This window comes from Festucalex cinctus, chromosome 12 (genome assembly GCF_051991245.1).
Source record: "Festucalex cinctus isolate MCC-2025b chromosome 12, RoL_Fcin_1.0, whole genome shotgun sequence".
NCBI lineage: Eukaryota > Metazoa > Chordata > Actinopteri > Syngnathiformes > Syngnathidae > Festucalex > Festucalex cinctus.
Genome location: NC_135422.1, coordinates 2,323,900 through 2,342,707, shown reverse-complemented (window position 1 = coordinate 2,342,707; position 18,808 = coordinate 2,323,900). Strand labels below are relative to the sequence as shown.

Here is an 18,808-nt window from a genome sequence, read left to right as displayed (position 1 = left end):
GCAGAAAGAAGAACTTTACAACCACCAGTTCAACAACTGCACGATTCCAAAATCATCCCCGTTCTCATGCTGCCGAGACCGAGCGTGCGTGCAGGCCACTATATGTCTCCGGCTTACGCGGCGCATCAGCCAGTCGCAGTGCAAGAAGACATTAGCAGTCAGGAAAGCACCCAGCACACGACCTCCCCTGGCACTGACGCGCCCGCAGGCCGTTCGTTCAAAGACGCCCATCTCCATTTTCAAACATCAAAGTTGCCTTTGACGCAGCAATTGGCGGCCTTTCATGTGATTTGTGGGGCAGGGGCGTGGCCCGCGGCGCGCCGACTTGAAGCGATGGGAGCACCTGGCAGGTGCATAAGCGGCACCACACACGCACACGCGCTTACGTACGCACACACATAGGGCTACAACAACCATAAAGCCTTTTGTTGACTTTATGGAAGGACTGCAATATCATAGGAAAAAGAAGCAAATGTCATTGTGTGGCTATTTGCATACTTTGTACAGTATGTGTGCCAATGCAAATAGCCACACACACACACACACACACGCACATATTCAGTCAGTGTTTTGTTGCCCGTGTTTATTCGACTGGGCGTGTGCAGCTACCTGCAACTTGCAGGAGTATAAAGACGGACTTGGGGTATGCGTATGTTTGCATGAGTGAGTGTGTATTTATCATTATTTCAAGCGCGACTTGCATGCTATGGCTCAGAAATGTCATCTGTTAAACGAACGTAGCTGTTATAAATCAACGAGTCTAGCGGAAGACAATGTTTACGGTTTACAGTTTGAATTCGCTAATCTGAAACTTTATTGTCAAATGCGCATTTACAAACACAACATTGCGCACTTCATCTGACAATTAGCATCGATTTGAAACATAGAAGGCCAAAACATCCCGAATGAAAATTAAATAACACTAATAAACTAGCCACTAGAGGGTGCTAGAACTGCACAAATGGAAATCAACGTGACTTTTTTTTTAACAGATGTGTTCCTTTTAAATATTGTGAACATGACGACGACGATTTTTGTGGCAGTTTTAATATCACGATATTACGATATTGCCCTTCTCGTTACATCCCTAGTTAAAATGTGACATTAATCCAACGGCTATAACATTCAAACAATAACGTTAATCCAGCCGCTAACTAATGCTAGCTAGCTTATAGCATGGAGCCATCGTAGCTACTTGTTCATATACTGTAATTTCATCAAAAAGATGAGAGAAATTTTTATGTGAAATAGTTTTAGATCCGATTATGTTCAACATAATCTGCTGACAAACAAAATACTGGGGTTAAATGGTCGTCCTGACTAAAACTAGACTAAAACGTTAACGCTATAACATTCAAACAATAACGTTAATCTGACCGCTAACTAATGCTAGCTAGCTTATAGCATGGAGCCATCGTAGCTACTTGTTCATATACTGTAATTTCATCAAAAAATTGAGAGAAATTTTTATGTGAAATAGTTTTTGATCCGATTATGTTCAACATAATCTGCTGACAAACAAAATACAGGGGTTAAATGTCCTGACTAAAACTAGACTAAAACGTAGACAGTTTTTGTTGACTAAAACCAGCCGAATAAAATTACGTTTTCTTGGACTAAAATAAAGACTAAAATGCTTGATTTATAGTTGACTAAAAATGGACTAAAAACGGGATGAGGTTGACTAACTGTGATAAAAAAAAAACTAACAAGCTCGATTGAAACGCGACTAAAATTGCGATTACATTTAAAAACGGCGAATAAAATGAACACTAGACAATGTCCGCTATGTCAGAAACAACTTGACAGTGTCGACGCCAAACAAGACATCTATCATATCATATTTCATCAAGTGACCCGTGAGTGTCCACCATCCACATTTGTCGCTCGTGATGTCACCAGCTGAAAATACAGAGCGCCGTTAAAAAAAAAAAAACAAAAAAAAAAAACCCGACTCAAACGCGATGACTTCATGAAGGTTCTGATTCATCTGACGAGCTGCCGATACGGAAATACAAACAGCGCCAAACCCGTGAGTTGTATATAGGGAGAGGCTGATCTCATGCGCAAGCACGGGCAATGAGAGGAGCACCCGAAATATAGTTGGAGGCTTCATCGGTGAGAGGAACCGCGGCGGGTCGTGCGGTGTTGAGGGAACTGATAGCAACGGCAAAGCAACTCTTTTTTTTTTTTTTTTTTTTTTTTTTTTTTGGAGAGCCTGTTGCTTTGTGGTGCTTCAGAGAAGTTGAAGGGGGGGGGGGGATCTTTCAGTTGCGACAGTTTGCGCTTCCAGTTTGGCCTCAGCAGAAGTTTGATAATAATGCGACAGATAGACGCAGCGGGGTGACGCATGCCGGATGCGTGATGAGGAAATCGGCAGTGAGGGACACAAAAATACTTGGCTGAACATTTTAACTTATTCTGCAAAGTTGTGTGTGAATTCGCAGCCTGATGACGATAAGTAGTGTGCACCTAACTTTTTCTTTTCAAATATTTATACTTTTTCTGTACTGTGAAATGGCGTAATTGTCGCAGGCGGTTCCCCTGCACTGCATTGACGTTGCACATGCAACACATAACGTCGGGCGAAGGCAGGAAAAGTTGAAGTGAAGCAACACTGAAATGCACGATCGTCCCCGGTTCGAAAAGAACCACATTATTTTTTTATAGTGCCAATCATTTTTGAATTGGTGTTTATAACGTGCTGATATTGCAGTATATTCTTTCATTCAATGAACTTCTTTATGTATGTATATTAGGGATGTTCAATTTCACTTTTTTGACACCTAGAGCAGTATGAATACTCAACTCTAGTCATCAATACAAAGTACCAATACCACTAGTACCTTTGATACATCAAATTTCCACAAAAAAAGACCGCTAATTAAAAAAAACAACAAAAAACAAAAAACACCTATATATACCAATACAACATTTTCCCTTAAAACTGCATTAAATTCATGACAATTTTGTCTTCTGATCACAAAACAGTGTCGTGAGCGCCAATATCTTAAAATCAGACTGGTATCGGTTATCGGTACGTATCCGTACCCGGCCTTATTTCAAGGTATCAGTACTTGCGACGGCAGCCATTTTACGAACAGGAACTAGAAATCAGAAGAATAGAAAATTACCATCAATTTCATACAATTTTAAGACAAAATGGGACATACAGGACTTTTTTTTTCACATTATCTGTCTGTTTGTTGGAGGGGAAATTTTATGTAGCAAAAGTACTAGTGGTATCAGTGACTATGCAAGAATTGAGTACTGTATCAGTCTGTAGTAGTATTGAACAGCCTAATTATATATATATATATATATATATATATATATATATATATATATATATATATATATATATATATATATATATATATATATATATATATATATATATATATATATATATATATATATTAGGGGTGGGGCGATACGGGTAAACCACGATTCAATACTGTGACGATATTTGGCTCACGATATCGATAATATCACGATACACGATATCTACGATTTTTTATATATTGTAAAAAAAAATATATATATATATATATATCGCGATATGTGACTGAAAAAGCCAACAAATGTCCATAAAAAGGAAAATGTCTAATTATATATTGATTCAATGCCAAAACTTTGTACAATGTACAAAGTTCGGCATAGTGCCTCACTGCCTATATATATATATATATATATATATATATATATATATATATATATATATATATATATATATATATATATATATATATATATATATAGGGAGAGGTGTTTTCAACATTGTGCATCATCTCATGCTAACTCAAAATGGAGCATTATTATTATTATCTTTATGAAAGCACATTTGAATGAAACTATTGTATTATATGAAACGCGTCTTACATTTTACGACACTTGAGCGAACCAACCATGCATCAGCATTGGCTGGGGACCTAAATCGGTCCCGCCCTATATTAAACTGTGTCACCTTTTTCCAAATGGGCCAGTGTCAAAAGAATCGCGGCCACGCTGACGCCTCAGCCGGAGCCGTAACATTTTGACAGACAGGCAGGAGACGCGCGGTTATTTCAAGCCGAGACGCTCGCTCGCAGATGCACACGCGGGTGCGTGCGCACACCAACTGATTGAAACCATCCACACGCACATACTCACTGTTTATTATTATCTGGCCTGGTCCCACCCTATTTTGCACTCACTGTTCTCTCGCCGCTGCAAATAGCGTGCAACCTTGCAAGGGGGGGGGGGGGGCGAAAGCCCTCCCCGAGTGCCACCCCCCCCGGCCCCTCTGCCAGCCGTACAGTACGCCCCCTCATGTGGCACTTGATACCTCTCTCGCCGTGCTGTGTTTTGACTGAAGCAAATCCCTCTGCTGTCCCAAATATCCGCCGCGCGCAGACATGAGCGCAGGCCGAAGCTATCTGCCCGTTCGGACGGCTTGGGAAACCCCGGCACACTTAGAAGCCCATTTAAAAACTGGATCCGTCCATCGGAATGGTCATGAAATCCTACCCGTCCCATCTATCCCACCTTGAGCTCATGAAAAAAAAAAAACGGCACTCATGGAAGGGCCGCTCAGCTTCATGCCTCGCACCAGCCGGCAGCATGCGAGTTTTACAAGTCGCAGCTCCCCTGCTGGGGATGACAGTTGCTGGGAGTCAAGCTGGGAGTTCAATCAACTATTTACTTTAAAGTGTGGGGTTGATCACCTTGGTCTGACTAGAAGGTAAAGATTCGGGATAGGCCGATAATCGGCCGGGCCGATATTTGGCATTTTGACAAATATCGGCATCGGCCATTTTTTGAATCTGAAGGCTGATAAGGCTCACTGAGCAGGGGATACTTGCGAACGTAGCGAATTTGGGGTTTTCATCAGGATTTGTAAGATGTTCGCAGTCAGTTATTATTTGTCGTAAACACATTTGGAACATATTCACACCATTTTTCACCGCAAAAATCTTTTTGAAACGTTTTTACGAACCCTAACAAAAACCCCAAATGAGCTACATTCGCATTCATTTGTTACTCAGTGAGAAATTATATATAGAACCCCCCCCCATTTTACTGTAAATGAATATCGGCTTGAAATATCGGTTATCGGCCTACTTGACTACAAATAATCTGTATCGGTATCGGCCTTTAAAAAACCATGTCGGTCTATCACTAGTAAAGATGATTGAGGACGCTTTTTTCACCAGAATTCAGTGCAACGTGCCACAGTACTATTCGGACTGTAAAACTCTTAATTACGGGGACAGTTTGCATGAAGTCAGCTAAGAAAAAAAAAAAAAAGCATTTCGAGGGAACGTAACCCACTAATGAAGCCAACAAATACGAGGAATTTAAGAATGAATTATGTACAATAGAGGACAAGTGTTGTTTGATGTCATTTTTTACCAATCGCAAAAACTACTCAAACGATGTGATTTGATTGAGAAAATCTGTGCAATCAATTTTGAGTTATAATGTGGCAAACCCAGTGTAAAAAAAAAGAAAGAAAAAAAAAGAGATTAATCCAGTACTTGGGCCAATTTGAACCAACTTTCTGGGTTGTTTTGTTCAATACAATCCCATTTTTTGGGGGTTGTTTTTGTATAAAAGGACCCAATTTCCTGGGTTACGTTGATTCAAGTATAGTGCAGTCACTTTTTCACCCAAATCGGGTTATTTTTTGGGCCCAACTGTTTTTAGGTTAGCCCCTTCCACCAAACTTTAACATAACATAACATAACATAACATTTGTACGAAACAACCCAATTTTGGGGTCGTTTTTGTATAAAACGACCCAATTTCCTGGATTACTCAAGTAGTGGGTCAGTCCCATTTTGACCCAATTGGGTTATTTTTTTTAACCCAAGTGTTTTTAGGTATACTCTCTTCCACCAAACCTTAACATCTCACATAACTTAATAACACAAAACATAAGATCCAAACGTACATCTTTAAAACTGCTGGGTCAAAAGATGGAGAAACCAACTAACTTGTGTCAATTTGACCCAACTTTGGGTTGTTTTTGTACAAAATCCAATTTTGAGGGGTTGTTTTGTACACGAAAACAACACAAAAGGTCAAATGATCCAATTTTTGACCAAAATTTGGTTGTTTTTGGCCCAGCATTGAGAGTGTATTGAACTTAACAAGAGCACAGAAATTTGTAAGATTTTCCTTTTTATACGCAACACAAACACTAAGATTTTAAAAAAAAAAGAACAAAAGAAAATAAATTAGAATTTAAGTCTTTATATTCACTGACAAATAAAACCTATAACTCCACTTGTTTTTCTAACGTGTTTCAAAAAAAAAAAAAACCTCATTTTTTTTCTCCTCCTCCATCTATGATGATCTACCGCACGTGTTTGTGTACGTGTTGTGTGCATGTACTCACTGCGCGGTTCACGTGGCCCATCCACGGTGACCTTGATGGCCCGGTGGTAAGTGGCCACTTGGGGCGGTCCGGTGAAAACCGTGATGGTCAAAGTGAAGCTTTTCCCTGTAAAAAAAAAACAGCATTTACATGTCAGATTGCATCAATAACTTTGATGTCAGTTTTTTTTTTTTTTATTGTTGTTGTTGTTTTTTCCTTTATTGTTTCCTGCAGCCTCGAAGCGTCGGGCTGCCTTTGTTGTGCTCATGAAGCCTTTGGCATCGAAAAAATAATAAATGGAGAAAAAAAAAAAGCATTTGGGACCACCTCAGTTGAGGGCCTGACAGCGGTTATATGATTTGGATTATTGAGAGAATGTGCTCCAGATTGTCTGAAAATGCTCACAGTGATAGTTTATTGTTGAACAAGGCGGGATTTTACTCCCATCTGCATCCAAGTCAGTGGAAGAGGGAGGTGGAGGAGGGGGGCAGTGCAAGGGGGAGGGGGGGGGGGGTCTACTTTTATGCAGACATGAGAGAGACATCTCGTGTTAAAAAGAAAAAAGAGACTGTGTGGGAGGAGGGGGGGGACCATGGTGTTAATTTACTACCTAAATCATATGTGTGGGCTACCTTATAATCAAAGACAATAAATAGACTGCTTCTATTGTTCGAGAGCTTCAAAATAAAATACACAATAAAAGGCCCTGAAATATTTCTAAAGAGATTTTGAATATAGTAATATGGAAGGATGACTGGTCAGAGAACGTCAACATGATTACACAGGAATAATTTCGGGCTTACAAAAAAAGAAGAAGAAATTTGGCCATTCTGACTTCATATGCAAATAATTAAAAAAAAAAAAAAAAAAAACAGGACCCCTTTTATTATGGGCCTTTCCGGTGTCATAAAAATAAAATACAAGAACAATTCAGTGCAAGCTCTCCTTAACGTATAGAAAGTCAAATTCAAAGATGATGTGCGAATTATCATGAGCAGATGAATTGGTCACCCCACGGATTTTGAAAATCTGAAAATCTGTCACCCTCATCGCCACACAATGACAATCCTTGCAATTTTTCATATTTAGAAAAAAAAAAAAAAAAAACATCAAGTGAGAAAAAATTATAGATGATAGGGCTACTTAAATTTCTATATTAAATATATTTCCTCTGAGGGTTTCTGAATATTTTTTTTTAATTGATTTTTTTTTTTTTTTTACCTCGTCCGCTCCTCCCGACGAAGCGCAGGTCGTTGAAGCGGGCCACTTGATTCTTCATCACGGCGGAGGCGTTCCTCAGCTCGGCTGAGTAGTTCTCGTCGTTCCCGGCCATGACGGTGACCAAAGTGCCGTCGGGGACGTCGCCGAGGGCCACAACCTGCATGCCGTGTGTAGAAAAAAAATAAATACATAATAATAATAATAATAATAAAAAAGCGGGTGGACCGTTATACAAAACATGCATGTGAAAACAGCATCATTTTGTAAATATATCAACATGGGAAATTCTCCTTAGTGTCATGTTGAGTCATGTTGATTTATTATTATTATTATTATTATAGATTTAAACGTATAAGGGAATTTTGTGGCGACATTTAAATGCATTTTTTTTTTACATATTCAAATAAATATGCGTTAGCCATCAGGAATGATTAACTAATACAGATTTTTTTTAAATAATTAAATTTTGGCATGCATGCACCAATTTCTTGACTGCCTTCATGACGGTATTAACATCTTGCCTTAAAAGCCACGGGCAGGGTCTTGTTGCACCTCCAGTGAGACGGCAGCACCGAGCAGAGGAAGTTCGGGCTGTCGGTGCGGACCAGCTCGCCGGCGTGGTCGGCCAGGACGTCCACCACGTTCCGGGTGTCGGCTCTCGCCCGGAGCGGGCCCGGGGCGGCCATGGCCCCGTTGCCGTCGACCAGCTTGCTACAGGTGAAGGAGGCGGAGGGCGGCGTGAACCGTCTGGTGGTGGGCGGCTCTACGGGAATATGCATCACAACAACAGCTCGGGGGTCACAAGTGTCCAGCTGCGGGGTCGGTGCACAAGTTTGCACACACAAAAAAGAGTCTTCGCGGTTTTTAATCTGATGTCTTCTTTGGTTGAGTGGGGGGGTGGAGAGGATATAATAAAAGGGGGTGGGGGGCTCTCAACCGCAGGTTTGTAAAAGTGTTGATTGAGAGCTTTAGATCATCTGCTGTTGAATCACTGAGAATGTCTTGTGACACTCTTTTAGTTAAAGCAGTTTCTGACCACGACAAAGAAATCCAGCTGTGGTTTAATAAAACGAAAAAAAAAAAAAAAAAAAAGTCCAGCCGACTGACTTTCAAGTGTTAATTAAAGCACAAAAAAATATCTTGCAAGTCTCCAGCAAAATTACAAGCCACATTACAACTGTAGAAAAAAAAAAAAAAAAAAGTGTCCTCCCGCGCGTAAAACTTTATCCGGGTCCTCGTCCACAAACCCCCAAAAAAACAACAACAACAACCCCAAAACAAAACAAAAGAAAACCCCCAAACAGCCCCAATCGCCTGCAGAGAAGTTTCACTCCAAGTTATCCACCGCAGAAGACGTCGCGAGGCTGAATGGAGAGCTTGAGAGTGCCGCGTATTATTTTTGCACGACTCATTTTTAGTCTTTCGTGGTCGGGAGTGTGCAGATGCGCTCCACCAATCAATCGTCGGGGTTGGGCTTTCGGTAGACCAATCAGGAGTCGCCCTCGCCGCCGCCGCTGCTGCTGCTGCTGCTTCAAGCCTCAAACTCAATTATTGAGCCATCTATTTTTCTTTCTTTCTTTTTTTTGGGGGGTCTGTACGTTTGAAAACAAGAAATGACCAGTGAAGGAAAAAAAAAGTGGGATAAAATAATATAAAATAAAAAAAAATACTTAGGTTGCATCCATACAATGAATTGTGACATAAGTTGAACACGCCCTGAATGATTTCATATGACGTCTGACATCTCTGACAGTCTGACAAAAATTAATATATCGAAGACATTACTGCAGTGTCAATTCAAGCAAAACATCTGCTCTAATCATATATTGACTTCTGAGCTGACACTGAGTGGGAGAAATGTGTCTCTTTTTTTGTGCTAATGCTGTCTTTTTAAATATCTAAAAAAAAAAGAAGAAAAAAAAAAAAAAAAAAGAAACAAAGACCAGAAACACTCATTACTAGATTTCACTTGAAACAGTGACGTAAATTATGCAAACATGTTGAGTTGATCAAAGTACAGTAGCAAGAATGCAAAACTGCATGCAGTTCTGCTTGCACGCACTAGTTGGCGCATTTGTCTTTCATTTCAAATGGCGTCTGTGCAGAGGACACTTTCATGTTTCATCTCTTCTCTAAAATACACAGCAAATGATCTCAATTTAATACCCGCAAATCCAAAGAAATTCTACTGTTATATTTGTCAATTAAAGATCTTCATCAAATATGTATAGCATAGCATTTATATTTGTATATAACATATGTAACCTAAGAAAATCCCGCCATCATGGAGAATTAAAATGATCTTGCATTCTTAAATGTATTCGTTCAGTCGTAGTACATTTTACAGATAATTATTTTCACTTTTATATTATTGTTGACCATATGTTATTAAATAATCTACCTGCGTGATTTTTTTTTTTTTTTAATAGTAAACGCCTTACAATAGTGGGATGAGTCTCAATATCCACGTTAAAAAAAAATGTTAATATGTGAATTTAGCAATGAAATTTACGATTTTAAAAATATAAAATGTTACAAAATGGTTTACGATTTAAATGATTTGAATAACAAAACAGTATGAATCACATGCAGCACTCATAGCTCCGATTAAGCATATTTTTTTTTTACAATTAATTATTTAATAGGATGCACATTAAACTGTTTGAATTATTTTTGACATCTTTAACCTCGCGTTTTTTTTGTTTGTTTTAAATCTCGTTGATAAATAACGTCGGTGCTGTCTATATTATCGTGAGTTCATTAGGATTGTCCTCCATTATCGATCACACCTGACGAGTCACAGTCACGGGCTTTTCAGAAATAAAATTAAAAAACAAATAAACCTTCAAATAGTCTCACACCACATGCCACTGACTTTTCAAAGTCTATCGGACATAAACATAAGCAGCTGTCAAATAATATTTAATATGCCTTCCCTTCATTTAAGTGTCCATGCCACATGAATAGAAACAATGACTTACACGCATTTAAATATTTGAATTGATACGTTCATAAATGCAAATCAAATGCAATAAAATATATGCAAAGAAAAATGTCTTTCCATTTTTAATGCCTTTTAAAATTCATTAGCGAGAACTGCAGCTTGAGAGGAAATTTATCCGACAAAACTATTCACTCCCCCCCCCCCCCCCCCCCCCCCCCCCACGCACCTTTGTTGGATTTGGCTACTTGGGAGTGTAAAAAAAAAAAAAAAAAAAAAAAAAAAAAATGTTCGATGTAATGACGCTGGGGTTTGGGGGCGTGTCCATCTCGTCCCAGTTAACAATGTCACCACTGTTATTTAATATGTTGTTGTTGTTTTTTTTTTAATCATTCTAATTTTAATCCCACATGTAGAAATTCAGTTGACTTACTGATTTCTATTTTTGTTGCACACCACACTGAGAAGCAGACCACACACACACAGACACACACACACACACAGACACACACCGGAGGAAAAAGTGACCTGCATAAACGGTGATCTGAAACTCAGCCCTGTGCCTTGCTCAATAGCTTCTATTCTTTCATTCGCAGTGGGACTCAAACCCCAAAGTCCAAATCAGTCTCAAAATGATGTGACCAGACAACCTCTATTTCTAGTAAGGCTCAATGCGGACAATGATAACAGCTCCAGTCGGCTACTTACGATATTGTAGTCACCGAGGTGGCTCATTATTAAATTGTGACCACACACTTGACCAGTTCTATGCCTTAATGTGCCCTGTCACATTTCGACGTCCGCATTTCAGCGTTCACTTTCTACAGTTTCAGCTCGCAGTGGCCCTGAACGCTTTTTAATGATTGAGGCGGGTCAGGCCTGAAATCAAGACAGAACTTCTGGAAGGACGTGCAAAAGCTCAAACTCACCTCAGGTAGGCCCCAGCATATAAAATATGTCAGTGTGTCTGTGTGTTGCAATCCATTTGTCCAGCTTCACCATACACACTTTCACGTCAGAAAGTGAAAGTGTTTGTTTTAGTGTTCGAACAAGAATAACTAATAGTAACTTCTTATTACACTTTGTGTGACAAGGATGGTCAAAAATCAGTGACACAAAAGCACCTGTGTCAACCAAGTTATGTCATGTTTTTTTTTTTTTTTTTAAGAATATAATGTTAACTCATTGACTGCCATTGACGGAAAAAGACGTCAAATAATGCATTTTTGCTGGGCTGGCAGTGAATGTGTTAAACACAATGTGCCAATATATTTTGTGATTATATTGCAGCCTCCTTTTTTCATTTTTTTTTTTAAGGCAAATGTTGCTTAAAAATCCATCAATTTTGGTTACATCTCATCTTAAGTCATTGACTGCCATTGACGGAAAAAGACGTCAAATAATGCATTTTTTTTGCTGGGCTGGCAGTGAATGTGTTAATGATGAATATTAAATGTTTCTTAAACCATCACTGGGTGGCAGTGGTTAGCACGTCCGCCTCCCAGTTCTGAGGTCTCCGGTTCGAATCCAGGCCTGGGTGGAGTTTGCATGTTTTCCCCGTGCCCGCGTGGGTTTTTTCTCCGGGTACTCCGGTCTCCTCCCACGTTCCAAAGACATGCGGGCAGGTTCATTGGGCGCTCCGAATTGTCCCGTCGGTGTGCTTGTGAGTGTGGATGGTTGTTCGTCTCTGTGTGCCCTGCGATTGGCTGGCAACCAGTCCAGGGTGTCCCCCGCCTACTGCCCAGAGCCAGCTGAGATGGGCTCCAGCACCCCCCTGCGACCCTTGTGAGGGTCAACTCCACAATAACTCCACAATTTTCCTCTCAAACAAACTTAACGACCTTTTTGCTCACGTAAGTCCAGTAATGACGAGCATGACTGAAACCTAAATGAAGCTTTTAATACAGGGGTGTCCAAACTTTTTCCTCTGAGGGCCACATACAGAAAAACAGAAAGCTGCAAGGGCCACTTTGATTTTTTTTTTTAAAGTTATTAACACATTCATTGCCAGACCAGTAAAAAAACGCATCATTTGACGTCTTTTTCCGTCAATGGCAGTGAATGAGTTGAACATGGTAAAAATCAATGAAGCAATTATAAATTGTTGATATAATGTACAGTTGCTTATTGAAAACTGCTAACAGTCACAAGGCAAATACTGTGTGCCACCATAATCGATCCGCCTCTCCACTGAGCAGCAGCTGAATCCCAACTTGACATTCTGAACCACAACAAGAACAATCGGTCGTCAACTGACCACACTTAACAACCATTAATCTAATGTGATGTTTTCACATTGGACCTTGACACTAAGCAACAAGTGGATGAAACTATTTTTTTTATTTCTGAGACTGAATTATTAGCTGCAAATGTGTGTCTCTGCGTAGCTCGAAATGTTTAATGCACACTTTTTTGTTGTTGTTTTTTTTAAACGGCATTGAAAAATTATTTTTAGTATTTGCCGCGGGCCGCCAAAACATGTATGGCGGGCCGCAAATGGCCCCAGGGCTGTAGTTTGGACAACCCTGCCTTAATAACTCGAAATTGGAATCATTTGGGTTCGTTTCATGCAAATTCATCTCCAAGCCACCCACTCTGCTTCCGAGCCACTTCAAAGTCACTTTGAAGACGGCTGAAACCTCAGCTATGTGAATCCTCTCCCGCTTTCATATTCATTTCTTTCTTTTTTTTTTTTACTGTAGCTTGATCGAATCTATTAACCTATGTCAACTTTTTGGGCTATTTTCAGAGTTGCGAGACATAAGCCCTTTTTTTTGGATGGGTAGCTATTCATTTGGGAAAAGGGGGCTGTGGAGCCAATTAGACCTCGTTTTGAGGTTGGGTGATGACCTAAGACAAAGATTCTATCTTTAGAGGGGCTGCGGCCATCACACATTTCTGTACATTCACAAATTACAGGGCAGGCTTTGGCCCTCAACCCACCGAATAACATTCCTTCCTTCCCAAAAAGTGTCTGCTCAAATTTCATCTGGAGGTTTGCGCTCGGTGGAAATATGACTGCCGCGAATGGACAACGATGAAATGGAGTTTTATTCCTCCGGATTAAATTAGGACCACTTCAGGGCTCCGGGTATTTTCTTTTTTTTTTGTATGAATGATGAATTCTGCGGTGACTCTGGAACGTGGAACTTGTTTACTCGTCCCTCCTCGTTGTGAGGATTGGACTTGTTTTGTTTTTTTCACTTCACATAGCGGAGTGGGGTGTCTGTGATGAGATGATGGAATTCACCATCGCCATTTGCGCAGGTTCCCTCAAAGCCACTTCAGACATTTTAGACAACGGTGACTTACTATAAGTTTATTTTTTTTGGACTCGTGTTGCTCTGATCACGACCTCTTTGATTATACGACGCGTCAACACATCACGTTTGCTGCTCATTTTAACGCTGAGAAATTCAACTGCTTACATTTACGTGCCGGTTTAGTTTGAATAACAAAACAAGCCTGTTTTCAATACGAATGGTAGATTTCAGAGCAGGGTTTTGACAGCCTGATATTCTGAGACCTTGAAAAATGAACCCTTTTTTTTTTTTAATCCTGCCTTTGCATCCTTGACATTGGGAATATATGCACGCCTTTGCACCCTGATAGAGGACGAATACAGTACTTACTAGGGGTGTGCCAAAAAATCGATTCATAAAAGAATCGAGATTCTCATTTATGAATCGAATCTATATTAATATCCAAAAAAACGATTTTATTCAAATTAGAAATGAAGAAGAAGGGGAAAAGGCAGTTGTACTACTGTTACTGTTTCGATCTTATTTTTAAAATATATAATTTATATAATTTTTTCTTGCTAATGCACTTCTGGATGGATGCAAACTGCATTTCGTTGTTCTGAACTTGTGACAATAAAGTTGAATTCTATTCTATTCTATTCTAGCCCACATGCAGTTTTTGTGGAAAAGGCACTTACAATACAAAATTAATAAATGTTTAAACAAAAAAAAAAAAAAAAAAAAGACACTTTAATGTCTCTATTTGTCATTTTGTCTTGCAAAGTTGTGCATATCTGTAAATTGAAGCAGAAATCATTTGTCAATCAAATCATTTTGAAATCGAAAATCGCTTGAATCGAGAATCGATTCTGAGACCCAAAAATCGTAATCGAATCGAATCGTGAGACAGTCAAAGATTCCCAGCCCTCGTACTTACTTACACTGGAGTCCAGTGGAGATCGCCGTGGCACATTAATAATGATAATAACAACCTGTATTTATACTGTACCATTAGGGGACAGAAATAGACCCGATTATACATCTATTTCTGTCCATCTTATTCTAATTCAGCAGAGTTGGCAGGCTGACGCGGTGGCTGGCAGGCAGTATAAGCACATCTTCACTCCTGTCACCACTTTCGCAAGGTTGGTCCTGCCTTGAAGGCGAAAGTCAACCTTCAACATTTGTTGACAATTATGTGTTATATGTGACCTCGCTAGTCTAAACATGACATTCTGATTAATATATGAAGCAAAATCCAGCCGTTTTGATCCATCTCAGGGGGGCGGCCATTTTGCCACTAGCTGTCGCTGTGAAGATGACATCACAGCTACTCGGGGACCAATCACAGCTCACCTGTTTTTTTTTTTTTAAGCTGCGCTGTGATTGGTTGTTACCCGAGCAACTGTGATGTCATCTTCAGTCGACAGCGAGTGGCAAAATGGCCGCCCCCCTGAGATGGATAAAAAAACGGCTGGGTTTTTGCTGCTTAACTCATATTTCATAACACAATATTAAAAAGAATAACATATATAGACGAGTAGGGTTGCATAGAACATATTGTCAAACTAATTTTAGGGGTTTGACTTACGGGTGACATGCTGCGGTCATTTGATCAAAGTGTAGTAATACAGGACAAAAAAAGTAGACCGGCTGTCTTTGCCTTGTGCGCTCCGGTTTTTGTTGCTTTTCACCCCAAAACGTGAGAACATTTGAGTAGGTTATGCTGAGACGATTCTCGATTTGCATTTGTTGAAATACAAAGCTAAGGAAGAAGAGAAATCGAAGACCTGAGACAATTGTTTACACTGGGAAAAAAAAACAAAAACTGCTGATTTGATTTGTATCTACAGTCCTGTGCAGAAGTTGAAAATAATCGTGAAAATCTGTTTATTTCCCGACATTTCCCTTTTCTTTCCACCTCCTCATGCTGGTCACCGGCTGAGTCACACGCTCCGGTGTTATGGCCACACCACCGCTCGAGCATGAGGTGGCTCAGATCAGGCAAAAAAAAAAAAAAACGCTCGTGTTGGTCACTTGGGCAGGAACATCGCGCCCAAGCTGGTTTGACGAATATGCGCCTGGGTTGAGGTCACGACTGTTTGGCGGGCCACTCCGTCCTTTTCAATCCCGAATCGCGGATCGTGACACGCCTCAGCAGACCACGTCTTTCGCCGTCACAATTTGTTCGCCAAAAAGGTGTTACTCGACTTGTGCAGCAGTCTTGATTGTATTTTCAGAACTCATAGCTAAAAAGAAAAAAAAACAACAACAACGCATGTTTCCGTTCCGGTGTGGGTGCTGACAGCGCAAACGGGCGGGTAACAATTAAATTCTGTCATTTTTACTTGCAGGAAGTACTGTATATTTGTATTTTTATAGATTCGAGACGGGGGTGGGATTAAATAAGTTTTCTTCTTCCCACTCCCTTTCAGGCAGAATCAAATTTTCCTCTCTTTTCTCTTATTTGTTTATTTATTTTTGTTTCTGTTCATATTATGAAACTACAGTATGACTTGTTGCTGCTGTGTTCAACTGTACACTATTGCATGAAATAAATGAAAATGAAAATGATGATGATGATGATATTTCCCTTAACTCATTCACTGGCCGCCATTTTCACATTTCGCAATCCCGTTCGCTGCCGGCTGTTTTACTGGATTTTGACTGATTTTGCAAGGCCCACAGAATATTGTGTTCTCTTGCTATAAAAGTATGAAACCTATCAAAAGAAAGATTTAAAGTCTCTTCTTTCATCAGGGAAAAAAAAGTATGTTTCTATCTGTTTCCGTTTCGCAGCAATTAGCATTAGAAGAGAGCTAAGTTTCATCAGTTTTCACAAATCTATTTAAAATTGTGCGTAATTGAGCTTTTTTTTTCTACATGGCCCTGGTTGATCTCCTTTGCTCTGCTGCCACCTGCTGGCCTTTTGTGTAATAACTATCATTTCTGCAACCGTTGAGAGGCTGCATCAAAGCCTTCTGTATGCTCTAGCATAAAAAAACAAAAAAACGTATAAATACGTCTTTGGGATACTTAGAACATTAAAAAAACGTATTTACACGTTATTGGGAGCAAATGAGTTAATTACTGTTTTTGTTTTCTTGTGATACTGTGTAAAACGTAGATAAATTCAATTACAATTTGACTGTACACTGTTGTCATCTATTTACTCTGTTACCGCCATCGTTAAAGTTCATATTCGTCTATCTGCGCATACAGAAACGACGTATATGTTGTTGACATCTCCAAACCCGGCAGCCAAACACTCAGGCAGCCTTGCCGAATTGGGCTGAGCCAAAACAACTGGAGTAGACAATGAGCCCATCGGCCTCATGCATCTTTAATACTCTGCTTACGTTCTATAAAAGGTGCAGAGTGGAGCCGAGGGCTTATTAAAACCGTCTGAATCAATTGAGCAAAAATAATGGCTGTTGGGGGACAACTCCGCCCATGTTTATATTTCGGTCTTCGACGTAAATTGATTTTGAAGGGTTTAATTTCAAATGTGCCAAACATGTTGCTGTGTGTGTAGAACATGTTATTGTGGGAATGCTTGAAACTCCGTTTTTGCTGTTAATGGCGGAATATCATCGACTTGTTGCGTGAAACATTATTGGCTCGCTCATAGCTATTTCTCGGCAACACACCCACACACTGGTTAGCCCCAATATGGGTCGGTTATTTATTTTATTTTTTTTTACAAATTCTTGACTAATTGAAGGTGTTGAAAATAGTTTGTTCTTTTTCATGATGGAATGTTGATAAGTCTTTTTTTTTTTTTTTCCCCGCCCCTGAAATGTGAAGCTTTTGGAGAATATTCAAAGAGGATTGTGATCGTAAGTAAGTAACACAAATGGAGAATGATGTAGAAATGATTTTGGGATTTTTCCTTCAAAAAAAAAAAAAAAAAATCTCAACATTCTGAATGAAACCAGGTCACATGTTCTGTAGAGTACATTTTACTCTAAACTGAGTCGATTTGGTCCCACTGTAAATAGAGTCAAATTTACACTCGGAAGAGAATAAACTAAAAATGTAAGGAAACGGTAGGAGTGGCATAGCTCAGGTGGTAGCTCAGGGGGGGTCCAAACTTTTTCATTTGAGGGCCACAGACAGAAAATCAGAAGGACGCAAGGGCCACAAATTGTTATGAAGAGAAATTGTGTTTTGTCCTAAAAATTGTACAACTAATTTTTTTGTGCTTTTGCATATTTAGAAAAATGCTACAGTATATACACCCATTTATTTGTAATATGTCAGTAGGGTTATTATAGTTTTGCAATTTTTCATTTTAGTTTTTATTTTGTTTTGAGTTTAGTTTTTTTTAATTTAGTTCGTTTTAATTAGTTTTCAGGGTGGTTCTGTTAGTTTTTGTATTAGTTTTAGTTCTTTAATAAATGCTTCGTTTTAGTTTAGTTAGTTTCAGTATTAGTTTTACTTTTTTATGTGTATTAATTGTGCACAATATTTAAAAATCACCATTGGTGTGACGTCATTATTCCGGTTTATATCAAAATAAATCTGCAAAAAAATCACATTTAAAATCATCCCCAAAGGTTCATGCATTAAATTAATTACCAAAGAATTAAACGAAGGACATGTTTGCTATAATTATAGTTAGTTTTATTTTAGTTAGTTTTGTAAACATAAAATGTAGTTTCAGTTTTCCTTTTTAAAAAAACATCTTCGTTTTTATTTTATTTCGTAAACGAAATTGTTTTTTTAATTTTAGTTTTTTCGTTAGTTTAGTTATCTAAAGTAAACTTTAATAGCACCTTGCTTTTCGACACCTTCCTTTCTTACTTTGACAATCTCCAAACATTTTTGTTGAACTGAGTCAAATGCCATTTTTAGCACATGTCGCGGGCCACTGAAAAATGGACAGCGGGCCGCAAATGGCCCCCGGGCCGTAGTTTGGACAACACTGTGGTAGCTGAAGGTCATAAGTTCGTTCCTCAACCCTTGAGTGACTTTTATTTTCTTTTTCAATTCTTTTTTTTTTTTTTTTAACTCTCTTCCAAGTGTAAATAGTACTCTAAA

The 18,808-nt window shown here is 39.2% G+C and overlaps 1 protein-coding gene across 1 annotated transcript in view; it reads right to left on the bottom strand.

The window, feature by feature from the left end:
• runx3 (RUNX family transcription factor 3) overlaps positions 1-18,808 on the bottom strand; it is a 72,322-nt gene that overhangs the window by 34,303 nt on the left and 19,211 nt on the right. The window contains exons 3-5 of the mRNA XM_077539329.1: positions 8,104-8,345; positions 7,583-7,739; positions 6,383-6,487 (exon numbers count right to left, since the gene is read on the bottom strand). Coding sequence (XP_077395455.1) covers positions 6,383-6,487; positions 7,583-7,739; positions 8,104-8,345 — 504 coding nt within the window. The remainder of the gene's footprint in view (positions 1-6,382; positions 6,488-7,582; positions 7,740-8,103; positions 8,346-18,808) is intronic.